Source organism: Staurois parvus, unplaced genomic scaffold (genome assembly GCF_062004578.1).
Source record: "Staurois parvus isolate SC_StPar_1 unplaced genomic scaffold, SC_StPar_1.0 ptg001644l, whole genome shotgun sequence".
Taxonomy (NCBI): Eukaryota; Metazoa; Chordata; class Amphibia; order Anura; family Ranidae; genus Staurois; species Staurois parvus.
The window spans coordinates 241947-269538 of record NW_028319440.1 but is presented as its reverse complement, the minus strand read 5'-3'; the positions used below and the strand labels follow the sequence as shown (position 1 = coordinate 269538).

Below are 27592 nucleotides of genomic sequence, written 5' to 3'. Positions count from 1 at the left end.
ATGTATCATGTAGAGGTTACTATGTATCATGTAGAGGTTACAATGTATCGTGTAGAGGTTACCATGTATCATGTAGAGGTTACAATGTATCATGTAGAGGTTACCATGTATCATGTAGAGGTTACAATGTATCATGTAGAGGTTACCATGTATCATGTAAAGGTTACAATGTATCATGTAGAGGTTACCATGTATCATGTAGAGGTTACCATGTATCATGTAGAGGTTACAATGTATCATGTAGAGGTTACCATGTATCATGTAGAGGTTACCATGTATCATGTAGAGGTTACCATGTATCATGTAGAGGTTACAATGTATCATGTAGAGGTTAGAAGGCATTTCATGTTTTCTCCGGGTCCCCCCTCCCCCCCCTGCACACACTCAGGGATCTCCAGTATAAAGTATTCTATGAGGTCACACTGGAGGAAGGTCTGTACTGGGATCCCTGCCTAGAGCATAGCTGTCATCAAACCCCTCCCTGGGCGGGGCCAAGAAACCTCACCCGGCCACACCCCCATCTACTGTGTATACCCCATAGAAGGAGGACTGTCATCACAGAGAGAGGACTGCACAGGACAAGGACATGGCTGGTGAGTCCCTGCATGTGCCCCCCTTGTACTTCACTACTTTATGGACAGAACTTTGCACAAAGGCTTGCAATCCATATCTATGCACAAGTCCTGATCCCGGGGGGGGGGGGTCCTGCACAGGCACAGTGATGGGAGGGTTTGCAGATGCTCATGTTGCGTTGAGCACATCTTGGCATGCTGAGAATATTGGGTCTCTATCTACACCAGCAATGACTGAGCGCAAGGAGACTCCCTGTGACTGGGTGCAGATTGAACCATCTCTGATTACCATGGGGGGGTATACAATACCATGGTGGGGTGTATACACTACCATAAGGGGGGGTGTATACATTACCATGGGGGGGGTGTATACATTACCGGGGGGGGGTGTATACATTACCATGGGGGGGGGTGTATACAATACCATGGGGGGGAGTATACATTACCATGGGGGGGAGTATACATTACCATGGGGGGGGTGTATACATTACCATGGGGGGGGTGTATACATTACCATGGGGGGGTGTATACATTACCATGGGGGGGGTGTATACATTACCATGGGGGGGGTGTATACATTACCATGGGGGGGTGTATACACAGCTGTGTTTAACAACGTATTACTATTCCTGAGTGCGCCAACTTTTGGCAGCCAATCAGAATATGGTTTGTACTGGTTTGATTTCAGCCGAGTGAATTCTGATCGCTTGCTGTGGTTTTCTGAACCTAAAGTGGTATTAAACCCCAAAGCATTATGTTGCAGCTTACCAATTCTTCGATGTGATGGCTGCATTAGTTTTCTCTTTTAGTCTTTCTTCTCTTTTCAGCTGGTGATCCAGCTAGTAAGTCTATCGTCTTTCAATAGAACAAGCTCTCTTGCACTTACAGGGATGAGACAAACCCTTTACCACTGAAAGGGGTGCTTACAATGATCAGCTTTTATTTATGTAAAACCTTTATCCCAAGAGGGAAATAAAACTGCTCCTGTTATTCTTTATAAGGTGCGAGCTGGAGTTGGGCTTTAACGCCTCGCTTTCCTGAGGATTTCCCCTCCCCCCCCCCCTTTTCCTAAACAGGTCATTTTTTGCGATACGGCGCTGCGATACTTTAAATGACAATTGCACGGTCATGCAACGCTGCACATAAATAAAATTTATGTCCTTTTTTCCTCACAAATAGAGCTTTGTTTTGGTGGTATTTGATTACCTGTGCGTTTTTTTTTTTTTTTTTGCGCTATAAAAAAACAATTTTGGTACAAAAACAATATTTTTTACTTTTTGTCCAGTAAAATAATTTAAAAAATCAAATTTTGTCATAAATTTAAGCCAACATGTAGTCTGCTCTGTGTCTTTGCTGCAAAAAAAAATCCCAATACGTGTAAATTAATTGGTTTACGTGAAAGTTATAGCGTTTAAAAATGGCGGTATAGATACTGGAATTTAAATTTTTTTATACTAGTAAGTAATGGCGGTGATCAGCGATTTTATAGCGGGACTGCGGCAGGCATTCCCGACTAATTGCCACTGACATCTCCAGTGACACCAATACAGTGATCAGTGCTAATAAAAAGCACGGACACTGTACTACTGGCACTGGGCAGGAAGGGGTTAACACCTGGGGGCGATCAAAGGGTTAACTGTGTGCTGTATGTGATTTACTAGAGAGACATGCTGCTTTGTATTTCTCTGCTGTGCTTTCCCTGTTGTTTTCACACAGGTCTCTCCTATGTCAGCTTTACCAGACAATCGCCGAGTACCAGCAGGGACCAGGTGTTAAACATTTATGCTCACCCCCTACCCAGAAATGCAAATCACACATATATATATATATATATATATATATATATATATATATATATATATATGTGTGTGTGTGTGTGTATATATATATATATATATATATATATATATATATATATATATATATATGTATATATATATGTATGTGTGATTTTGCGCAGCCCTGCCACCCTGTAGCAGTATTTCTATTATCTGTGGCGATCAAAGGGTTAACTGTGTGCTGTGTGTGTTGCACTAGGGAGACATGCTGTGCAGAGAGATACAAAGCAGCATGTCCTTGCTGGCGGGAGAGAGATCTGTGTTTACATACAGACCTCTCCCCTTTCATTGTTCATCGTGATCACTGGGTGCCGGCGGGGAATCTCCAGCTGGAACCCAGTGATTGACAGCTGTAGCCGCCAATGCCAGCACGGGTAGGGCGATGTGCGTGCACGCCCCCTACCCGGAAATGCAAAATCACATATATATACGTGATTTTGCACAGCCCTGTAGTAGCAGTTCTGCTATAGGGCAGCGGGGAATCTGTTAATTTTAATGTATCTAAATCTGCTAGTCCATCTAACACTCCCTACTCCCAGACGGACAATACTGCTGTCCAAAAGTGCTCCCCTGTGCTCCTTCCTCCAGAGTGGGGGCGCTCTAATACAGGAGGTGTGCTACTGCTCAGATCACCAGGTGAAAACAGAGAGGGAAAGCCTAAAAAAGAAAACTAATGCAGCCGCCACATCTAATGACTGGCAAGCTGGAATATAGGACATTTTTGGTGTTGGGTTTAGGTCCACTTTAAATGTAATGATATCTTTATTCTCCATAAATATTCCATGTACACCCAATACTTAATGGCATGGTTGGACAGGTCTGCAGTGCTGGCTCCTGGACTCTGACAGCAGGCACCTACGGCTGTCAGAATACCTGAATAATGCTTTCATATGATTGGATGCAGGTTCTGTTCAGCTGACAATTTTCCAAGCAGCTCCTGCAACAAAAGTCAGTTGTCAGGACAGAGAAGGTGGGTGATGCCGGTGGGAGGGTTGGAGGTGCAGAGAGTGAGGGGTGAGGTGGGTGAGAGTAGCTGTAGAGCAGAGGTTTGGGTGGAGTAGTTGGGAAGTGGGTGAGAGGGGCTGTAGAGCAGAGGTTGGGGTGGAGTGGTTGGGAAGTGGGAGAGAGGGGCTGTAGAGCAGAGGTTGGGTTGGAGTGGTTGGGAAGTGGGTGAGAGGGGCTGTAGAGCAGAGGTTGGGTTGGAGTGGTTGGGAAGTGGATGAGAGGGGCTGTAGAGCAGAGGTTGGGTTGGAGTGGTTGGGAAGTGGGAGAGAGGGGCTGTAGAGCAGAGGTTGGGGTGGAGTGGTTGGGAAGTGGGTGAGAGGGGCTGTAGAGCAGAGGGTGGGTTGGAGTGGTTGGGAAGTGGGTGAGAGGGGCTGTAGAGCAGAGGTTGGGGTGGAGTGGTTGGGAAGTGGGTGAGAGGGGCTGTAGAGCAGAGGGTGGGTTGGAGTGGTTGGGAAGTGGGTGAGAGGGGCTGTAGAGCAGAGGGTGGGTTGGAGTGGTTGGGAAGTGGGTGAGAGGGGCTGTAGAGCAGAGGTTGGGGTGGAGTGGTTGGGAAGTGGGTGAGAGGGGCTGTAGAGCAGAGGGTGGGTTGGAGTGGTTGGGAAGTGGGTGAGAGGGGCTGTAGAGCAGAGGGTGGGTTGGAGTGGTTGGGAAGTGGGTGAGAGGGGCTGTAGAACAGAGGTTGGGGTGGAGTGGTTGGGAAGTGGGAGAGAGGGGCTGTAGAGCAGAGGTTGGGTTGGAGTGGTTGGGAAGTGGGTGAGAGGGGCTGTAGAGCAGAGGTTGGGTTGGAGTGGTTGGGAAGTGGGAGAGAGGGGCTGTAGAGCAGAGGTTGGGGTGGAGTGGTTGGGAAGTGGGTGAGAGGGGCTGTAGAGCAGAGGTTGGGGTGGAGTGGTTGGGAAGTGGGTGAGAGGGGCTGTAGAGCAGAGGGTGGGTTGGAGTGGTTGGGAAGTGGGTGAGAGGGGCTGTAGAGCAGAGGGTGGGTTGGAGTGGTTGGGAAGTGGGTGAGAGGGGCTGTAGAGCAGAGGTTGGGGTGGAGTGGTTGGGAAGTGGGTGAGAGGGGCTGTAGAGCAAAGGTTGGGTTGGAGTGGTTGGGAAGTGGGTGAGAGGGGCTGTAGAGCAGAGGTTGGGTTGGAGTGGTTGGGAAGTAGGTACTGTGCCTGAGCGCTGAGAGGGATGGGGAACTGTGATCGAGGAAGCGTGGTGGGTGGAGGACGGGCACTGTGCCCAAGGTGGGTGGGGGTGGCGCTGTAATGGAGGGAGTCACTGTGATGTAGAGGGGCGAGGTAGGTAGAGGGGGTTGCTGTGACAAAGCAGGAGGTGCAGTAAGTAAAGGGGACAAGGTGGGTGGAGGACAGGCATTGTGATCAAAGTGGCGGTGGCACTGTGATGGAGGAGGGCGCTGTGACAGAGTGGGGTGAGGTTGGTGGGGCATGCTGTGATGGAAGATGGGGCTAGTTGGATCTCGGGAGAAACTGTGAAAGAAAAGGAGGAGGAGGTGGATGGCAGAGGGGCGCTGTGATGGGAGGAGGTCAAGATGAGTGTGAGAGAGGTGGTATGACAAGAGAGGGTGAGGGGGGTGTAAAACAAGCACTGTGACAATGGGGGGTGGTTGTAAAGGAGGTGCTGTGATAGAGCAATAGGTCGAGGAGGCCACTGTGACAGAGGGGGAACGAGGCGGATAGAGAGGGGTGCTGTGATGGAGGGGGATGAGGTGATGACAGAGGACGCTATTTGATGGTGCAAAGTCAGGAAGTGGTGGAAATTGGGTCACTACTCAAAAAGAATGATAGAGACTACTCTATTGGCAGAACAGGACGGTGGAGACCGCCCCACTCCTTGAGCGGGACGGTGGAGACCGCCCCACTTCTTGAACAGATTGGTGGAGACCGCCCCACCCTTTGAACGGGACGGTCTCGGGATGGTGGAGACGGCCCCACTCCGTTGAGTGGGACGGTGGAGACCTCCCAACTTGCTAAAGGAGATTGGAAAAGACAACCACACCATACTCCAGCAATTTCGGATATGCTTTTTTTTACACAGTAAACAGTTTTTGAGCTCGGTGACCCCACTGTTTGACCAATTTGCTGGCACTCCTGTTATTCCACTGACTCCAGTACTTTCATTGACCTGGAACATGTATGCAACCAGTCAAATCAAGTCAATTCTACTTTGCATACTCAGGAAGTCTTGGATGCATTAAACAAACTAGCATTTCCAGGAGGAAGGGTTGGCAGTGGCAGCTTTCTTTTTCTTTCTTTTTCTTTCTTTTTCTTTCTTTTTCTTTCTTTTTCTTTCTTTTTCTTTCTTTTTCTTTCTTTTTTCTTTCTTTTTCTTTCTTTTTCCTTTCTTTTCCTTTCTTTTTCTTTCTTTTTCTTTTTCTTTTTCTCTCTCTTTCTTTCTTTTTTTTTTCTTTCTTTCTTTTTCTTTCTTTCTTTCTTTTTCTTTCTTTCTTTTTCTTTCTTTCTTTTTCTTTCTTTCTTTTTCTTTCTTTCTTTTTCTTTCTTTCTTTTTCTTTCTTTCTTTTTCTTTCTTTCTTTTTCCTTTCTTTCTTTTTCTTTCTTTCTTTTTCTTTCTTTCTTTCTTTTTCTTTCTTTCTTTTTCTTTCTTTCTTTTTCTTTCTTTCTTTCTTTTTCTTTTTTTCTTTTTCTTTCTTTCTTTTTCTTTCTTTTTCTTTCTTTCTTTTTCTTTCTCTTTCTTTCTTTTTCTTTCTTTTTCTTCTTTCTTTTTCTTCTTTCTTTTTCTTCTTTCTTTTTCTTCTTTCTTTTTCTTCTTTCTTTTTCTCTCTTTTTCTCTCTTTTGCTTTCTTTTTCTCTCTTTTTTTCTCTCTTTTTCTCTCTCTTTTTTTCTCTCTTTTTCTCTCTCTTTTTCTCTCTCTTTTTCTCTCTCTTTTTCTCTCTCTTTTTCTCTCTCTTTTTCTCTCTCTTTTTCTCTCTCTTTTTCTCTCTCTTTTTCTCTCTCTTTTTTTCTCTCTCTCTCCTGAAATTGGACGCCTTCCACCTTGTCAATGAAAACAGAAAACCCTTTTAAAGACACCGTGTATTATTTCAGTGCACAGATTGTACATGTTCAACTACTACCTGCACCAAGACAAATCCCTGACCACACCTCATACAACGTCCTTCCAAAACTCCTGTTCTATGTACAATAAATTCAAGCTGTGAACTGGGAGAACCTCGTAGTACAAACAATCTCTTGTGTCAATGGTGGAAGGCAGAGAGGTTTCCTGTTTGTGTTCAGGCATTCCCAAAATGAATACAAAGATATGATAAGAGTAGACATGGTGCACTGGTCCAATCTATAGAATACAAGCAGATCCGAGGCTGGTTAGCCATGTCATAGCTCAGGGGGCCCCAAACTTTCTAAACAAAGGGCCAGTTTACTATCCTTACGACTTGAGGGACCAGACTATGGCCAATCAGTGGGAGGAATAGTGCCCCATCATTGGTGTCAGTGGGAGGAATAGTGCCCCATCATTGGTGTCAGTGGGAGGACTAGTGCCCCATCATTGGTGTCAGTGGGAGGAATAGTACCCCAATATTAGTGTCAGTGGGAAGAATAAAGCCCTTTCATTGGCCACTTCCTTTCCTGAATGAACAAAATGGTGATTGGTAGCAATCACTCACTGTGTGCATTCATAACTGAAGCAAAACTGTGTTTATTTGGGGGCCCTGTTACATTGGCTGTACGGGGTCCTGTGGTCTCTAACAGCAGCCCTGGGAACACGATCCCAATGGGTTATGAATGCCACCAATAAGAGTTGGACTAAGCTTTGTAAGTACCCCACCTATTCTAACTCCTTGTCCCAGCTTCAACTGTACCCCCACAATGCATGTTTAATAGGGTTTTCAAGCCTCCCCTGGACCAGCTGTGGGTATATAATATATATTTTGTTTTTGTTGAGTGCTCAAGGTAGACTTTTTTGTTTTTTGACCTGACCTGACTTATAGTCAGGTCCATAAATATTAGGACATCGACACAATTCTAACATTTTTGGCTCTATACCCCACCACAATGGATTTGAAATGAAACGAACAAGATGTGCTTTAACTGCAGACTGTCAGCTTTAATTTGAGGGTATTTACATCTAAATCAGGTGAACGGTGTAGGAATTACAACAGTTTGCATATGTGCCTCCTGCTTGTTAAGGGACCAAAAGTAATAGGACAGAATAATCATAAATCAAACTTTCACTTTTTAATACTTGGTTGCAAATCCTTTGCAGTCGATTACAGCCTGAAGTCTGGAACGCATAGACATTACCAGACGCTGGGTGTCATCCCTGGTGATGCTCTGCCAGGCCTCTACTGCAACTGTCTTCAGTTCCTGCTTGTTCTTGGGGCGTTTTCCCTTCAGTTTTGTCTTCTGCAAGTGAAATGCTCAATCGGATTCAGGTCAGGTGATGGACTTGGCCATTGCAGAACATTCCACTTCTTTCCCTTAAAAAACTCTTTGGTTGCTTTTGCAGTCTGCTTTGCCAGCCCCTTCTTTTCCTGAATGAACACTATGAGTGATCACTACTGATCACACGCTGTGTTCATTCATAACTGAAGCCTAGCAAACTGTGTTGTTTTTTTTTTTTTGTTGGCGGGGCCCCACCAGGTTGGCTGTATGGGGCCCTGTGGTTTCTAACAGCAGCCCTGACTATGGACTTGAGGGGATTTACTAAAACTGGAGCACGCAGAATCTGGTGCAGCTGTGCATGGCAGCCAGTCAGCTTCTAACGTTGCTCCTTTAAGCTTTGACAATGAAACCTGGAAGCTGATTGGCTACTAGACAGCTATGGGGAAATGAGAGTTAAGTGTATGTTTGTGTTGGACTCTGGCGCGCCCGTAATCCTGGAGGAGAGTGAACAGACCCCTCCTTTTATTCCCATTCATCTCATTTCTGGCACATCGTCCTCACCTCGGCACATGACTAGTGCTGAAAGCAAACTTGAATTTTGCTTAATCATGGTGAGATCAGAGGTTTTCCAGGCTCCCTCCATTGTTTGTACTTGTTCTCCTGCCATCCTGTGCTCCAGATTCCCTAAAAAATTGGGAGGACGCTTCCTATGATAGGAAAAATGGAAGTTTGCCTAATTGACTGTCAGCCATGACAGCTTGTGGCCTACCCCCTGCTTGGTGGGACATTAGGGTGCCAGACAGTCTGCAAAATGAAACTGAGACTGAAGTGCCAATGCCTACTCCAGAATTCAGTCACTTGTACTGGATTAGTATGGGTTAAATCGAACGAAGTGCATGGCACCTCCTGGACTTAGGTCTTTAATTTACAACTGCCATTTTTATGGAGCGCCACAGGCATTGCTATTACTATACTTCTGGCACTTTGATGCTGGACCTTCTGGTCTCAGCTCCAGCAGCTACAGAGTCTCATACAGCCACTCTGCCTCTCCATTTGAAAACCGTTCTGGATAAGTATGGGTTAAGTCCAACGAGGTGCATGCCACCTCCTGGACTTATATCTTTAATTTATAACATACATTTTTACAGAGTACCACGGACATAGCTATCACTATACTTCCAACACTTCTACCCTGGACCTTCAGGTCTTAGTCCCAACATCTACAGAGCCTCATTCAGCTGCTGTAACTGCCCCTCCCCTCCTCCTGCCCAATCACAGAGCGCTTTGCATTATGTGAACCCATTCACAAAATACAAAGGCTCCTGCGAATGGACAGCGGAGGGGAGGGGCGGGCAGAGATGCTGTGTGTGAGAAGGCTGTGTCTCTCCTGTCAGAGTGCCAGGAGTGCAGCTATAACTGTGCTCCCGGAGCTCCATCAAACTGTCAGATTAAAATTCTAGAGATAAGTACAGGAGGTGGCATGCACCTCAATGGACTTAACCTATAGTATGCTAGTACATGACTGGTTGAATTCCTGGAGTTCAGCGTAAACCATCCAGATGTATATGCATTTCAACACAAAATCAAGTAAAAACACACAAAGGGTTTCAGGGGTCAGAGAATGCCCTCTTCATTGGGGCTTTAAGAAAGGAGAGGAAACAGAGGTGTAACTAGAGCCTTCAGGGCCCCTGGAGCAAAAAGCCATCAAGAAGGTTCCTTAGTGGGGCCCTTTCCACTTGTACTGGTGCTCTTTCCATCTGTCCCGGGGATTTTTACACTGGTCCTGGGGCTCTTTCCATCTGTTACGTGACTCTTTCCTCTAGTCCCGGGGCTATAACCCCCCAGTGACAAGGGTCCTTTCCTCTGGTTCCAGGGCCCTTCCCTCTGATCCCGGGGCCCTTTCCCACTGATTCTGGAACCCTTTACTCTTGTTGTGGGGGCCTTTATTATGATCTCGCAGCGGGAACCTTTCACATGTTCTACAGTGGGCCCCCTTCCTGCTGTTTTCGGGCACCTCCACAATGGTGGAATGCCCAGTTGGAAGTGCAACCTTTGCAACCCTGGTACATTGGGGCAAAAAAGTATTTAGTCAGCCACCAATTGTACAAGTTCTCCCACTTACAAAGATGAGAGAGGCCTGTAATTGGCATCATAGGGAGACCTCAACTATGAGAGACAAAATGAGAAAAAAAATCCAGACAATCACATTGGCTGATCTGGAAAGAATTTATTTGCAAATTATGGTGGAAAATAAGTATTTGGTCAATATGAAAAGTTCATCTCAATACTTTGTTATATATCCTTTGTTGGCAATGACAGAGGTCAGACGTTTCCTGGAAGTCTTCACAAGGTTGGCACACACTGTTGCTGGTATGTTGGCCCATCCTCCATGCAGATCTCCTCTAGAGCAGTGATGTTTTGGGGCTGTCACTGGGCAACACGGACTTTCAACTTCCTCCCAAAGGTTTTCTATGGGGTTGAGATCTGGAGACTGGCTAGGCCACTCCAGGACCTTGAAATGCTTCTTACGAAGCCACTCCTTCGTTGCACGGGCGGTATGTTTGGGATCATTGTCATGTTGGAAGACCCAGCCACGTTTCATCTTCAATGCCCTTGCTGATGGAAGGAGGTTTGCACTCAAAATCTCACACATGGCCCCATTCATTCTGCCCTGTACATGGATCAGTCGTCCTGGTCCCTTTGCGGAGAAAACAGCCACAAAGCATGATGTTGCCACCCCCATGCTTCACAGTAGGTATGGTGTTCTTTGGATGCAACTCAGCATTCTCTCTCCTCCAAACATGAGGAGTTGTTTTTCTACCAAACCGTTCTATTTTGGTTTCATCTGACCATATGACATTCTCCCAATCCTCTTCTGGATCATCCAAATGCTCTCTAGCAAACTTCAGACGGGCCCGGACATGTACTGGCTTAAGCAGGGGGACACGTCTGGCACTGCAGGATCTGAGTCCCTGGCGGCGTAGTGTGTTACTGATGGTAGCTTTTGTTACGTTGGTCCCAGCTCTCTGCAGGTCATTCACTAGGTCCCCCCATGTGGTCCTGGGATTTTTGCTCACCGTTCTTGTAATCATTTTGACCCCATGGGGTTAGATCTTGCATGGAGCCCCAGATTGAGGGAGATTATCAGTTGTCTTGTATGTCTTCCATTTTCTAATTATTGCTCCCACAGTTGATTTGTTCACACCAAGCTGCTTGCCTATTGCAGATTCAGTCTTCCCAGTCTGGTGCAGGTTTACAATTTTGTTTCTGGTGTCCTTCGACAGCTCTTTGGTCTTCACCATAGTGGAGTTTGGAGTGTGACTGTTTGAGGTTGTGGACAGGTGTCTTTTATACTGATAACAAGTTCAAACAGGTGCCATTGATACAGGTAATGAGTGCAGGACAGAGGAGCCTCTTAAAGAAGAAGGTACAGGTCTGTGAGAGCCAGAAATCTTGCTTGTTTGTAGGAGACCAAATACTTATTTTCCGCCATAATTTGCAAATAAATTCTTTCCAAATCTGCCAATGTGATTGTCTGGATTTTTTTCTCATTTTGTCTCTCATAGTTGAGGTCTACCTGTGATGCCAATTACAGGTCTCTCTCATCTTTTTAAGTGGGAGAACTTGCACAATTGGTGGCTGACTAAATACTTTTTTGCCCCACTGTAGTTCCACCACTGAGAAGAAAGCATGCTGACCTGATCAAATGCCATATATCTTGCATTCCTAATTCTATCCAGCACTTTCTTTTCCAGTTTTAAAGCCCTGATGAAGGGCCCCTGAAATGTGTTGCTTCTATAATAAAGTCTTTTTACTTGATCCTATGGTGGAATACATATATACATCTGGATGCTTCAATCTGAGATTCATTAAGTTGCATACTTAGGGTACTGGGGAAATCCATTGGCATGGAGGAGCTGCCTGCCCAGAATCCAGATACTCTGTCCAAAACCTACAACTGAGGATCCTAAATCCTGTAAGAAGTTGTTCCAGCATCTTCTGGTAGAATTTGGGATCCTCAGATGTTCCAGAACCTTGCCGGGAGGCCATTGACATCACCCATGGCATCACCCTCGCCTAGGGGCCATGGATGGAAGTCGGGGTATAAGATAGGTATATTTTTGTTTTTTCTTGTGTATCTAATTTGTAAATTTATGGGGGTTTTTTAATGCTGCCTTGAAAGGAAAAGATGAATCCTGAAATCCATGTTACTGTGGTTAGGTTTTTTTGACATATCACTATTGAGGTCTTTTGTAACCTTCAACTGTCTGATAATCCAATAAGATCTCTGCAGGAATTTCGGAATCTTCCTTTCAGGCTTGGAGTATTATTACTGTCTTGTTAGGAATGTCTAAACTCTCTCAGGCAGAGAATCGTGAGACTGAAGGTTGCGTGGGATTTTATTGGCGGCTTATGAGGGATTAGACAGGTCATGTGACCAACTCCAGAGTAAATGTTTAGATGAAAATACTTTAGACCAGGGGTCTCCAAACTTTCTAGGCAAAGGGCCAGTTTACGGTCCTTCAGACTTTAGGGAGGTCGGACTGTTGCCATTGGCAGTAGAATAGGTCCCGAAGTCGGTGGGGAAAAAAATAATGACCCATCATTGTCATTGGTGGGAGCAATTGTGCCCCATCATTGGTGTCAGAGGAATTGTGCCCCATCGGTGGCGTCATAGGGCCCCATTGTTGGTGTCATTGCGAGGAAATGCGCCCCATTATTGGTGTCATATGAAGGAATATAGCCCCAGTGGGCCCCATTGTTGGTGTCATTGGGAGCAATTGTGCCCCATCATTGGTGTCAGAGCAATTGTGTCCCATCATTGGTGTCAGAGGAATTGTGCCCCATCGGTGGTGTCATAGGGCCCCATTGTTGGTGTCATTGAGAGGAAATGCGCCCCATTATTGGTGTCATTTGAAGGAATATAGCCCCAGTGGGCCCCATTGTTGGTGTCATTGGGAGCAATTGTGCCCCATCATTGGTGTCAGAGGAATTGTGCCCTATCAGTAGTGCCATTGGGCCCCATTGTTGGTGTCATTGAGAGGAATTGCGCCCCATCATTGGTATCATATGAAGGTATATAGCCCCAGTGGGCCCCATTGTTGGTGTCATTGGGAGCAATTGTGCCCATCAGTGGTGTCATTGGGCCCCCCAAAAAACAAAACAAAAACTAGCTGCTGACTTTTAAATTACAGACACTTACCTGTTCCTCAGTCCAGTGGTGTCCTCACCACCGCTGGATTCACCGGACGTCTTCTCTCCCTGGCGCTGACATCTTCAATGTGGGCACCCGGCTGTGACAGCTTGCGGCTTCACAGCCGGGTGCCCACTGCTCATGTGCGAGAAGCACTGCTCTTGTGAATGGCCCCGTAGTCTTCTGGGACCTGGATAGCAGCTTGTTTAAAGTGGCAATCAGCATTCCTATTAGGATCTGTGTACAAACTGGAGCTGAATGGTACTTCAGAAAAGCTCTGCAACTGCTTTGTCAAAGCTTGCTGTTCACAGTGATCTTATAAAAGCTGAAGCATGTGTGAAACAGGCTTTAATCTGGTGCACACAAACCTGGGGGCAGCACATAAAGCTTCCTCAAGAAGTAGTTTTAAATAGAGGTGGAAAGGGATTAGAACACCCTTTTTCAACCTGTTCTTTTTTCCCTGTGTAGCCCTTGAATTTATTTTAAGGTCTTGGGGGAACTCTTGTTAAAACCAATACATTGGGGGTCAGTGGGAAAAAATGCCCTTTACATTTGTCGTCGGGATGGATGTCCTCTGTACCCCTGTACAGTGGTGGTCAGAATGCACCCCTAACAGACAGCTTCACTGATTACTGGTGCTATGCAACTGACTTTGCCCAGTGGTGCTTGCCCCAGAACTACGGAGCCACCATAAAATGAGAGTTCAGCCAAACATCGGTTCATGGAACCTCTCGCAACCTCTGGAGAAGCCTTGGCTGGGAATGGCTGGTTTAGAACCTTTGTAGGTTTTGCTGCTTTCTGTAGGCCCTGTCGGAGAGCTCTTTCCTCACCTTGTGTCCCAGTGACACGGACAGGAAGTACAAATCAATCCCCAACACCAGCTGAAAAAAGATAAAGAATCTTACTTTGTAGAGTTGAGGAAGGTTAGAACCTCGGTCAGCTTTTTATCTTTGCTGTCTTGGAGATTTTTACTTCCTTTCCAGGTAACAATGCAATTAGCCTTCCCCGATCTATCCAAAATAGAAGAAAAAAGTTATGCTTTAAAATTTTGCCCCGGAACTATGCAGCCACCATAAATTGAGAGTTCAGCCAATCATGGGTTCATGGAACCTCTGGAGGAACCTTGGCTGGGAATGGCTGGTTTAGATCCTTTGTCAGTTTTGCTGCTTTCTGTAGGCACTGTCGGAGAGCTCTTCCCTCAACTTGTGTCCCGGTGACACGGGCAGGAAGTACAAATCAATCTCCAACTCCAGTTAAAAAAAGATAAAAAATCTTACTTTGAAGAGTAGAGGAAAATTAGAAGCTCAGTCAGGATTTATATTTGCTGTCTTGGAGATTTTTACTTCCTTTCCACGTGACAATGTTCTTAGCCTTCCCCGTTCTATCCATTCCACGTGACAATGTTCTTAGCCTTCCCCGTTCATCCATTCCACGTGACAATGTTCTTAGCCTTCCCCGTTCATCCATTCCACGTGACAATGTTCTTAGCCTTCCCCGTTCATCTATTCCACGTGACAATGTTCTTAGCCTTCCCCGTTCTATCCATTCCACGTGACAATGTTCTTAGCCTTCCCCGTTCATCCATTCCACGTGACAATGTTTTTAGCCTTCCCAGTTCTATCCATTCAAGGTGAAAATGTTCTTAGCCTTCCCCGTTCTATCCATTCCACGTGACAATGTTCTTAGCCTTCCCCGTTCTATCCATTCCACGTGACAATGTTCTTAGCCTTCCCCGTTCTATCCATTCCACGTGACAATGTTCTTAGCCTTCCCCGTTCTATCCATTCCACGTGACAATGTTCTTAGCCTTCCCCGTTCTATCCATTCCACGTGACAATGTTCTTAGCCTTCCCCGTTCTATCCATTCCACGTGACAATGTTCTTAGCCTTCCCCGTTCTATCCATTCCACGTGACATTGTTCTTAGCCTTCCCCGTTCTAACCAAAATAAAAGAAAAACATTATGCTTTTGAAATTTTAAATTTTGCCCAAGAACTACGCAGCCACCATAAATTGAGAGATCAGTCAATCATGGGTTCATGGAACCTCTGGGGGAACCTTGGCTGGGAATGGCTGGATTTGAACCTTCAGTTTTGCTGCTTTCTGTAGGCACTATCGGAGAGCTTGTCCCTCATCTTGTGTCCTGGTGACACGAGCAGGAAGTACAAATCAATCCCCAACACCAGTTGAAAAAAAAACAAAAAAATCTTACTTTGTAGAAGGTTAGAATTTCTGTCAGCTTTTTATAGTTCCTGTCTTTAAGATTTTCACTTCCTTTCCAGGTGACAATGTTCTTAGCCTTCCCCTCTCTATCCAAAACAAAAGAAAAAAGTTATGATTTAAAATTTTAAGTCTGAACATTTGATGCCCTGGAAATCTGGTCAGCTTGGCATGCCAAAGCACTTTGCGGCTACAAGGGTGTGGTTACAATAAGTCGCAGTTTGGCAACATGCCTTGCTAAATGTCTTTGTTTGCCAACCTTTGAATTTTCAAGCATGCCTACACGGGGGAGTTGGGCTGGTTATTTACTGAGATTGTTAATAGTCCAGAAGGGACTATTTAATCCAATATAATAAACACTCCCTTGGTGTAATGCCACCGAATTGGAAACGGCACCTCCTGGGCAGGTTCTGTCAAGCAATGCAAATATTTGGCAACGGGAAGGCTGGGCCATACCCCAGTGGAACTTCGTCAGAACGTTTGTAAGGAAATTCTTTAAAATCGTCAGAGCATTCGTTCTTGCCATAAGTCTACTATGTTTGTTCGAAACCCAACATTTTTGTCCAGGAGAGCAAATGGCACCGCTGTGTGTCTGCTGAAGGGAAGCACTTTTTTCTGTGTGTCACGAAAGCACATATTCTAGACCAGCAATGGGCAAACTACGGCCCGGCGGACCTTTTAATCCGGCCCGCAGAGCTAGGCTCCTCTCACAGTCCGCCCTGAACACCGGTGTAGCATGAAAATCTGTCTCCTATGAGGATCTGTCCCCCTCGACGTATCTGCGCATGTGCCGGAGATCGCCGATCGGCTGCTAATGCCTGAAACTGGCACATGCGCAGATACGTCGAGGGGGACAGATCCTCATAGGAGACAGATTTTCATGCTACACCGGAACGGCGCGGGAACACGGCAAGAGGAACGCGCGGAGCAAAGGTAAGTAATTGACACAGGGGGGACTTGGGGACTTAATATGGGGGATGAATTAATATGGGGGATGAATTAATATGGGGGATGAATTAATATGGGGGATGAATTACTATATGGGGGATGAATTACTATATGGGGGATGAATTACTATATGGGGGATGAATTACTATGGGGGATGAATTACTATGGGGGGTGAATTACTATATGGGGGGTGAATTACTATATGGGGGATGAATTACTATATGGGGGATGAATTACTATATGGGGGATGAATTACTATGGGGGGTGAATTACTATGGGGGATGAATTACTATGGGGGATGAATTACTATGGGGGATGAATTACTATGGGGGATTAATTACTATGTTTACTATGGGGGATGAATTACTATGTTTACTATGGGGGAATATTACTATACTTACTATGGATGACACATACACATCATTCATCTACTCTTGGTCCGGCCCCCGGGTCCAATATATGAACCCATTGCGGCCCTCAAGTCAAAAAGTTTGCCCACCCCTGTTCTAGACACACAAAGATGTGAACCTAGTCTAACGGCTCTGTTCACACCAGTGCGGTTTTTTTTTTTGTGCTTTTTGCAGACACACACCACAGTCCATGTAGCATGGTTTCCTATGGGGCATGTTCACATCGATGATTTTTTGAGCCGCTGCGTTTTTGGAAAGGGTCGGGGACTTTTTTAAAAGCAAAAAGCAGCAATTCTGCTACAATAGCGTTCAAGGGAGAAGCTGCTGAAATACAGGGTAGTGCGCTTTTGCTGCACTTTGAATTTTCATTCTGCCCAGCAACAAAACAAGTTCCACTTTAACCCCTCGCCCTCCAGAGGACTTACCCCCCCCCCCCCACCCCTTCCTGACCAGGCCATTTTTTGCGATACGGCTTGTTATTTTAACAATTGTGCGGTCATGCAATGCTGCACCCAAATTAAATTTACACCCTTTTTTCCCTACAAATAGAGCTTTCTTTCCGTGGTGTTTGATTGCCTCTGCATTTTTTATTTGTTGCGCTATAAACAAAAAAAGGCCGACAATTTTGAAAAAATAAATATTTTTTTACTTTTTTGCTATTAACTAGCTGCCGACCGCAGATAGCCGAATGACTGCTACACTGCGGCCGGCCAGTTCTGAGTGGACGTCATATGACGTCCTCCCAGAACGCGCTCTGGGGCGCGCACCCGGCGATCTCCGTGATCGCTGTGTCCTACGGACACAGCTGATCACGTGATGTGGTAAAAGGCCAATCACAGCGGCCTTTTACCACGTGATCAGCGGTGTCCAATGACACGCTGATCAGAGGGAAATGCAAGTGCCGGTTCTCGGCTGCACTTTCCTCAGGCTGTCAGATCGTGAGGAAAGTACTGCCGAGAACCGGCAGTTGTCAGAGCGGGGATCGGCACCGATCATCAGGGCACTGATGATCAGTGCCTTGATGATCGGTGCCCAGCAGTGCCACCCGCAAGTTCCGCCCACCTGTGCCCAGCAGTGCGCCCACTAGCTCCGCCCACCTGTGCCCAGCAGTGCACCCACCTGTGCCACTCTGCAGTGCCACCTACCTGTGCCCAGAAGTGCCACCTACCTGTGCCCACCAGTGCCACCCACCTGTGCCCACCCACCTGTGCCTACCCACCAGTGCTGCCCACCAGTGCCACCCACCAGTGCAGCCCAGCAGTGCTGCCAGTCAGTGCCCAGGGGTTGTGCCAGTCAGTGCCCAGCAGTGATGCCAGTCAGTGCCGTCTATCAGTACCCATCATCAGTGTCGCCTTTCAGTGCCACCTATCAGTGCTGCGTATTAGTGCCGCCTATCCGTTCCACCTCATTAGTGCTGCCTATCAGTGCCCTTTAGTGCCGCCTATCAGTGCCGCCTATCAGTGCCCATCAGTGCTGCCTCATCAACGCACATCAGTGAAGGAGGAAAAATACCTGTTTGAAAAATTTTATAATAGAAACAAAGAAACTTTTTTTTTTTTCAAATTTTTTACACTTTTTTTATTTTTAGCGCAAAAAGTAAAGCGCCCAGTGGCGATTAAATACCACCAAAAGAAAGCTCTATTTGTGAGAAAAAAATGGTCAAAATTTCATATGGGTACAATATTGCATGACCGCGCAATTGTCAATCAAAGTGCGGCAGCGCTGAAAGCTGAAAATTGGCCTGGTAAATAAGGGGGTATAAGTGCCTGGTAGGCGAGGGGTTAAACATGTCCAGTAAAGAAATTTAAAAAATCACATTTCATCATAAATTTAGGCCAAAATGTATTCTGCTCCGTGTCTTTGCTAAAAAAAAGAATCCCAATACGTGTAAATTAATTTTTTTACGTGAAAGTTATAGCTTTTCAAATGGTGGTATAAGTACTGGAATTTTTTTACTAGTAATGGCGGCGATCAGCAACTTATAGCGGGACTGCGGCAGGCATTCTGACACAGGGGGGGGGGGGGGGGGGTACTAAGGTGAAGTTATAGAAGACCGCTTTATGTCCCAGGTCATACACCATGGCAAAACTGAGCACAGCAACAAGACACAAGATATAGTAGAATGAATTCAGTGATGTGGATGCAGCTGTAAAGCCAGGGTTACATCACCCGTGTCTCAAGGAACCAGGGAGTGGAAATACAGTAATTCTTCCCACTACCCACAGAGCCACGTGAAACGAGGTTAGAGCCATGGCTGACAGCTGAGTGAGCAGAGAGTGACAGCAGACCAGACCATGTTCCAGAGGGATTTCCAGCTAACATTGAGAGTGTTATCACTTAAATGCGCATATTGATTGCGCATCCGGTGAGTGCGCAGTCTTTTATCAGTTTGGATATACCATCACCTACCGGATTAAACTACCAGTTTTTGGGAATCCTTGTGATCTTCCATGCACCTAACCCACTGGGATATTGTGGACTATATGCTTTAATATATCACTTTATATGCATGTGTAGACACGGATAATGATTATATGTGTGGATTACAGGTTTTGCACTTTACTGTATGCACCATTATGGGTCACGTGCAGTGACAAGTCCTATATGACACATTAAGTCACGTCATTTATTTATCAGCACTTTATTATCAGTCTCTTATGTTCATATTGTATGCATTATTTGTGGCAATTTTCTATTGAAGAGCTGCACCCATTTTTTATATTGCTATTTTGGAGGTTATTTGGTACCTTTTGGTGTTTCAGCGGCTGTAGCGACTTCTAGCGCTCGCTTACCCACCCTGTGACACTGGGGGGGAATTGGCTTGGTGTCAATGACATCCCTAGTGACACCAATACAGTGATCAGTGCTAATAAAAAGCACTGACACTGTACTAATGGCACTGGGCAGGAAGGGGTTAACATCTGGGGCGATCAAAGGGTCAGCTGTGTGTGTTTCACTGTGAGCATGCTGGTATGCAGAGCCATACAAAGCAGTGTGCAGAAGCGAGATCTGTATTGTCTACATATAGGTCTCTCCCCCGTCGGTAATACACGGATAAATATGTGTGTGAATGTCACTTATTGTATAAAAATAAAATTTCTCCAAAAATACATTTACTGGCGGGAGAGACTTCCTGGATTTTTGGCTCGTATCATCTATAATGACTTCCTCAACGATTCCACTCATCGAAGTCCATAAAACTGCAGTGAAAACATGCTTTAAATACCTTTTCAACGTAATAAAAAAACATTCTCGCCCACTTTTCTTAAAGTTACAAAACACACAAGGGTTACCCTTTTGTAGGAGTTTTCAGCATTTCTCCCATCAGTTTCCTGGCTTTCACATGCATTGCCGCTGCTCTGGCCTCATGCTTCAGGCCCTTGTTGTTTCTCCAGACCATCTCTCAGGAACACGCAGTACACCTTGCAGGTCCTGGCTGCCCTGGCCCACATCCCAAGGGAGGGCCTCCTGTCTTCCAGATGGAGCCCTGAACTGTTGTCTGTTTCCTGGTACAATCAGTGTTCTGGTTGCCATCCAAAATTTGGTCCTGAAGTTGGAGGCTTCATCCCACGCAAGACTCTGCCAAGCCTCCAGGCTCCAGGATCCCAACCAGGATTTTCAAAACAGTAGTTTCCTCTTGGAGACGTGCATCCTGGGACCCCTCACCCTCTTATGAGTGAAACTCCTAGTTGACACCAAACCTTTTAGAGAGCCCGAGATTCTTCACCTGCAAAAGGTGTGCACCAAATGCTATTTTCACCGTGACATTGCAATGTCCTCTGATAATAAAAAAACAAATAAATTCAGTCATGGTGAAAAACCTTGCCCCCCCCCCCACTGCATTTCTGTCAGATATCGCACCACTTCACCCAGACAATTGCTGCAATGACAAATGTTTCAGCATTCTCATGTTTATTTCTTTTGTTTGTATTGGTGACACAAAAAAAGTGGATAAACAAAAAGCCAAATCTGACCCATTCCACGCAAAACCATAAAAATGGACTGGATAAAATATTGGCACCCTCAATTTTAATATTTGGTAGCACACCCCTAGGAAAAAAATAATTGAAATGAATGGCTTCCTGTCACCATTGATGAGTTTCCTCCACCTCTCTACTGGAATTTTGGATCACTCTTCTTTTGCCAACTGCTCCAGGTCTCTCAGATTGGAAGGGTTCCTCCTCCCAACTGCTGGTCTGAGATCTCTCCACAGGAGCTCTATGGGATTGAGATCTGGACTCATTGCTGGCCAGTTCAGTCCTCTCCAGCGCTTTGTCTGAAACCATTTCTGGGGGCTTTTTGACGTGTGCTTTGGGTCATTGTCCTGCCAGAAGACCCATGACCTCTGATGGAGACCCAACTTTCTGACACCGGGCCCTACATTTCACCTCAGAATTCTTTGGTAGTCTTCAGATTTCATAATGCCATGCACACGGTCAAGACACCCAGTGCCTGAAGCAGTAAAGCAGCCCCAAAACATCAGTGACCCTCTCATCATGTGTGACTGGAGGGACCAGATTCTTTTCTTTAAAGGCCTCATTGCTTTTTCTGAAAACAGTAGTATGATGGGCTTTATCAAAAAGCTGCCATTTTGTTTCGCCTGTAAACAGCACATTCTCCCAAAAGGATTTTGGCTTCAACACGTAAGTTTTGGCAAACTCTAATCTGGCTTCCAATATGTTTGTGTCAGCAGTGGGGTCCTCCTGGGTCTCCTCCCATATTTCTATGTCAGCAGTGGGGTCCTCCGGGGTCTCCTCCCATATTTCTGTGTCAGCAGTGGGGTCCTCCTGGGTCTCCTCCTATATTTCTATGTCAGCAGTGGGGTCCTCCTGGGTCTCCTCCCATATTTCTGTGTCAGCAGTGGGGTCCTCCTGGGTCTCCTCCCATATTTCTGTGTCAGCAGTGGGGTCCTCCTGGGTCTCCTCCCATATTTCTATGTCAGCAGTGGGGTCCTCCTGGGTCTCTTCCCATATTTCTGTGTCAGCAGTGGGGTCCTCCTGGGTCTCCTCCCATATTTCTGTGTCAGCAGTGGGGTCCTCTTGGGTCTCCTACCATAGCGTCCCTTTTCATCCAGATGGTGACATATAGTGTGAGCGGACACGGTTGTACCTTGTGCCTGAAGGTCAGCTGAAATTTGTGTGGAAGTTGATCGAGGTTCTTTAGCCACCATTCGAACAATCCTTCATTGCAATCTTTGATCAGTTTTTCTCTTTCGTCCACGTCCAGGGCGATTTGCTACAGTGCCATGGGCTGTAAACTTCCTGACAATGTTGCACACTTTGGACACAGGAACATTAAGATCTCTGGATCCTGGATTCCTTCTTGTCCATGAGACTGTCCATTCTTTTATACAATTTTTGTTCTCAAATCGTCAGACAATTCTTTGCTGCTCTTTCTCTTCTCCATGCTCCATGTGGCACACAGAGACACACAACAGAAAGTGGAGGCCATTTTTCATCAATTTAACTGGCTGCTGGTGTGATTTCTATATTGTCAGCACCTGGTCATGGATACAGGGGAGATTAATTACAAATTACAGGAGCATCAAAGACTTGGAATGCAATTATTTCTTACAATTTTGAGAAGGTGCCAATCATTTTGTCCAGTCCATTTTTGGGGTCTGAAAAGTGTGGCGGTATTTGTATTCAGCCCCCCGGAGTCAATACTTTGTAGGATCCCCTTTGCTGCAAATCCAGCTGCGAGTCTTTTTGGGGATGTCTCTCCCAGCTTTGCACATCTAGAGAGGGACATTTCTGCCCATTCTTCTTCTTTGCAGAATCGCTCAAGCTCTGTCAGATTGGATAGAGAGCGTCTGGGAACAGCAATTTTCAGGTCTGGCCACAGATTCTCCATTGGATTTGGGTCTGGACTGTGACTGGGCCATTCTAACACATGAAGATGCTTTGATCTAAACCATTCCATTGTAGGTCTGGCTGGATGTTTCGGGTCGTTGTCCTGCTGGAAGGGGAACCTCCTCCCCGGTCTCAAGTCTTTTGCACACTAACAGGTTTTCTTCGAAGATTGCCCTGTATTTGGCTCCATCCATCTTCTCATCAACTTTGACCAGCTTCCCTGTCCCTGCTAAAGAAAAGCATTCCCACCACATAATGCTGACACCAATGTTTCACAGTGGGGATGGTGTGTTCAGGGTGATGTGCAGTGTTAGTTTTTGGCCACACATAGCGTTTTGCTTTTAGGCCAAAAAAGGTAAATTTTGGTCCCATCTGACCAGAGACCCTTCTTCCACATGTTTGCTGTGTCCCCCACATGGCTTCTTGCGAACTGCAAACAGGACTTCTTATGGCTTTCTTCTTGCCACTCTTCCATAAAGGCCAGATTTGTGGAGTGCATGACTAATAGTTGTCCTGTGGACAGATTCTCCCCCCTGAGCTGTGGATCTCTGCAGCTCCTCCAGAGTTCCCATGGGCCTCTTGGCTGCTTCTCTGATGAATGCTCTCCTTGCCCGGCCGGTCAGTCTAGGTCAGGGGTGGGCAAACTTTTTGACTTGAGGGCCGCAATGGGTTCATATATTGGACCCGGGGACCGGACCAAGAGTAGATGAATGATGTGTATGTGTCATCCATAGTAAGTATAGTAATATTCCCCCATAGTAAGCATAGTAATTCATCCCCCATATAGTAATTCATCCTCCATATAGTAATTCATCCTCCATATAGTAATTCATCCCCCCTATAGTAATTCATCCCCCATATAGTAATTCATCCCCTATAGTAATTCATCCCCCATATAGTAATTCATCCCCCATATAGTAATTCATCCCCCATAGTAATTCATCCCCCATATAGTAATTCATCCCCCATAGTAATTCATCCCCCATATAGTAATTCATCCCCCATAGTAATTCATCCCCCCTATAGTAATTCATTCCCCATATTCATCCCCCGTATTAAGTCCCCAAGTCCCCCCCCAAGTAGTAAGCCAAGTCCCCCGTGTCAATTCACTTACCTTTGCTCCGCGCGATCCTCTCGCCGTGTTTCCGCGCCGTTCCGGTCTTCAGGGCGGACTGTGAGAGGAGCCTAGCTCCCCTCCCCTCACATTCGTCACGCTGCCCCGCCTACACACATCCTGACAGTATCACGCTCCGCGGGCCGGATTAAAAGGTCCGCCGGGCCGTAGTTTGCCCATTGCTGGTCTAGGTGGACGGCCATGTCTTGGTGGGTTTGCAGTTGTGCTATACTCTTTCCATTTTCAGATGACGGATTGAACAGTGCTCCGTGAGATGGTCAAAGCTTGGGACATTTATTTTATAACCTAACCCTGGTTTAAACTTCTCCACAACTTTATCCCTGACCTGTCTGGTGTGTTCCTTGGCCTTCATGATGCTGTTTGTTCACTAATGTTCTCTAACAAACCTCTGAGGGCTTCACAGAACAGCTGGATTTATACTGAGATCACATGACACACAGAGGACTCTATTTACTAATTAGGTGACTTCTGAAGGCAATTGGTTCCACTAGATTTTAGTTAGGGATATCAGAATAAAGGGGGCTGAATACAAATGCACGCCACACTTTTTGGATATTTATTTGTAAAAAAAATTTTGAAAACCATTTATCATTTTCCTTCCACTTCACAATTATGTGCCTCTTTGTGTTGGTCTATCACATAAAATCCCAATAAAATGCTTTTACGTTTTTGGTTATAACATGACAAAATGTGGAACATTTCAAGGAGTGTGACTACTTTTTGAAGGCTCTGTGTATATGTATGACCTGAACTCATATGAATTGGATTTCTCAGCAGTATGTTGCCATGTTTTCGGTCCTAGGTAAAAAGGCTCTGGTGGTGCTGGCTCACCAGGAACGGACCTCATTTAGTTACGCCATGAAGGAGGCAGCTGTGGAAGCCCTGAAGAAGAAAGGTTGGGCCGTCACGGTGTCTGACCTCTATGCCATGAAGTTCAACCCTCTTGTGTCACGGGATGACATCACAGGTACATTACATGTATGAACCTCCCAAACATCAGCAGATCCAGACGGGAATTGAGGCCACGTGCATTTCCAACCAAATACCAACTGGCAGAGCTGTATTTCCACACCACGCAGCCCATGACATCTCTTTATACATGCGCCGTCTCTTTTGTCCTTTAGTAAAGACTAATGCTTGAAGCACTATTGGAGGTAACATGGACTCTGAGTCAGTTTGTTTCCTGAACTGTAAAGAGTCTTCTGACTCCTCTCAACATTCCCAGCACCTATTTCCTGGCAGAATTTAGCCACATAGCTGCCAGAAGAGGGAAACAAACTAAGGGGACAGTTCATTCAATTTGATTATTTTGAGCACTGCCCCCTCTTACCTTAATCATGGTAATGTAGAACTGACTACAGCAGATACAGAGCGCATCCACGCACCCAGGGGCGTATTTACCACAAGACAAACAAGACAGTTGCCTAGGGTGGCATTTTTCAGGGGGGCAGCACTGCCCCCTGGAGAAGGGACACTTGCAGCATGGGGACCAGGTGGGACCCGAGAGAGGCTGCGGACTGCTTGATGGTATATTTAGGTTTCGTGCTGCCCTAGGCAACACAAAAATTGCCCCCCCCCACGGAGAGACTCTGACACCGACCAACACCTCCCTTCCCCACGAAGAGAGCCTGACATTGACCAACAACACCCCAGCCCCCACCCGAGAGAGCATTCCACTACCACCGCCCCCCCATACATTGTAAACTCCGCCACCTAGGCAAGAGAGAAGACACTCGTCTTCACAGCTCCGGACATCCCCGGGAACAAGAGTCAGGCTCTGCATACACCATCAAGCAGCTCGTAGCCTCTCTCAGATCCCACCTGGTCCCCTTGCTGCACATGTCCTTCTTTGCCCCCCTTGAAAAATGCCGCCTTAGACAAATGTCTTGTTTGCCTTGTGGTAAATATACACCCCTGGGTATATGCAGAGCCCGACTCTCGTTCCCATGGATGTCCGATGAGTGACTTTCTCTCCAAGTGGAGGGGCAGGGGTGTTGTTGGTCAATGTCATGCGGGGCGGTCCGATTTTTGTGTTGCCTAGGCACAAAACCGAAATACACCACAACACACCATAAAATGTTATTTTCCATATAGGAAGTCCACGTGATCCAGAGAACTTCAAATACCCAGCGGAGTCCTCGCACGCCTACAAAGAAGGCCGTCTGCGTAAAGACATTGTAGAGGAACAGAAGAAGCTGGCCGATGCCGATTTGGTGATATTTCAGGTACATAAAGATTTTTGGTTGTCAATAAAGCCAGAAAGTATTTTATGATCAAAATTAGGCACCAAGGTAGATGACCTTTTTTCTTTTCTTTATGTTGGCTTGGTTTCAACAGTTCCCAATGTATTGGTTTGGACTTCCAGCTATCCTGAAGGGCTGGTTTGATCGCATTTTAACTGGGGGATTTGCATACAGCCAGTCAGAAATGTACTATAATGGACCATTCAAGGTGAGCTGGGAAATGATTACCTTCTTTATTTAATATTTGTCAATGTTACTTGCTTTAAAAAAAGTCCTGGATTCCTTCTTGGATACACAGAATATAACTGGATATAACATTTATTGGGAAAGCTGATCCAGGGAATATCCGATTGCCTCTCGGGGGATCAGGAAGGAATTTTTTCCCCATGCAGGAGCAAATTGGATCGTGCTTTGCTGGGTTTTTTTGCCTTCCTCTGGATCAACTGTGGGTATAGGATTATAACTTTTTTTTTTTTTTTAATGGTTGAACTGGATGGACTTTTTTTCTTTTTTCAGCCAGACTAACTATGTAACGTATACCCAGGTTTGGAAGCTTGAGACCAGAATTCATCATCATGGTGTGCAGCCTTAGTGGTCTTGATCTGCGGCCTTTCCCCCATGGGCCGGGCAATTGGCTGTGCATGCTTGCTGTTCCTGGAGGTACTTCACTTTCACTTTGGTTGCTGACCGGAGTGAAAGGTGTGTGGCTGCAAGTGCACTGGCCTTTTAACGTTTTTTTTTTTTTTTTTCTGTAATTTTAAATTTACATTTTAAAAATACAGGAAAAGCAACATTGGGACATACAAGGGCCATTGTGACCTTCAGTGATGTGGTAAAAATGACACAAAAGCATATCGACCAAAGTTTACAATGCACATCAAGACCTGTATCCCTTGGGTGAGTGTTATGGAAAACGGAGATGAAAAACAAATTTAAAAAAAAAAAAAAAGGGAGAGAGGGTTAAATTAACAGAGATCTACAATGCATCCAGAAAGTATTCCCAGCGCTTCACTTTTGACACATTTTTGTTATGTTACAGCCTTATTCCAGAATGGATTAAATTCATTTTTTTCCTCAACATTTCACAAACCGTACCCCATAATGACAACCTGAAAGAAGTTCATATTGAAATCTTTGCAATTTATTAAAAATAAAAAACAAAAAAAAAAACGTACGTAAGTATTCCCAGCCTTTTCCATGACACTCAAAATTGAGCTCTGGTGCATCCTGTTCCCACTGATCTTCCATGAGATGTTCCCACAACTTGATTGGAGTCCACCTGTGGGACGTTCAGTTGATTGGAGTCCACCTGTGGGACGTTCAGTTGATTGGAGTCCACCTGTGGGACGTTCAGTTGATTGGAGTCCACCTGTGGGACGTTCAGTTGATTGGAGTCCACCTGTGGGACGTTCAGTTGATTGGAGTCCACCTGTGGGACGTTCAGTTGATTGGAGTCCACCTGTGGGACGTTCAGTTGATTGGAGTCCACCTGTGGGACGTTCAGTTGATTGGAGTCCACCTGTGGGACGTTCAGTTGATTGGAGTCCACCTGTGGGACGTTCAGTTGATTGGAGTCCACCTGTGGGACGTTCAGTTGATTGGAGTCCACCTGTGGGACGTTCAGTTGATTGGAGTCCACCTGTGGGACGTTCAGTTGATTGGAGTCCACCTGTGGGACGTTCAGTTGATTGGAGTCCACCTGTGGGACGTTCAGTTGATTGGAGTCCACCTGTGGGACGTTCAGTTGATTGGAGTCCACCTGTGGGACGTTCAGTTGATTGGAGTCCACCTGTGGGACGTTCAGTTGATTGGACATGACTAGGAAAGGCATAAACCTG

At 45.9% G+C, this 27592-nt stretch overlaps 1 protein-coding gene across 3 annotated transcripts in view; it reads left to right on the top strand.

Moving 5' to 3' along the window:
- Positions 1-451: 451 nt before the first annotated feature.
- NQO1 (NAD(P)H quinone dehydrogenase 1) overlaps positions 452-27592 on the top strand; it is a 39249-nt gene continuing 12108 nt past the window's right edge. For 2 of the 3 annotated variants that reach the window (XM_089663277.1, XM_089663276.1), the window contains exons 1-4: positions 452-593; positions 24314-24478; positions 25606-25736; positions 25849-25962. In XM_089663277.1, the coding sequence (XP_089519403.1) occupies positions 587-593; positions 24314-24478; positions 25606-25736; positions 25849-25962 (417 nt within the window). In that variant the 5' untranslated portion in view covers positions 452-586. Of the gene's footprint in view, positions 594-24297; positions 24479-25605; positions 25737-25848; positions 25963-27592 lie in introns of those variants that run through there. The other variant, XM_089663275.1, reaches the window with a different exon arrangement.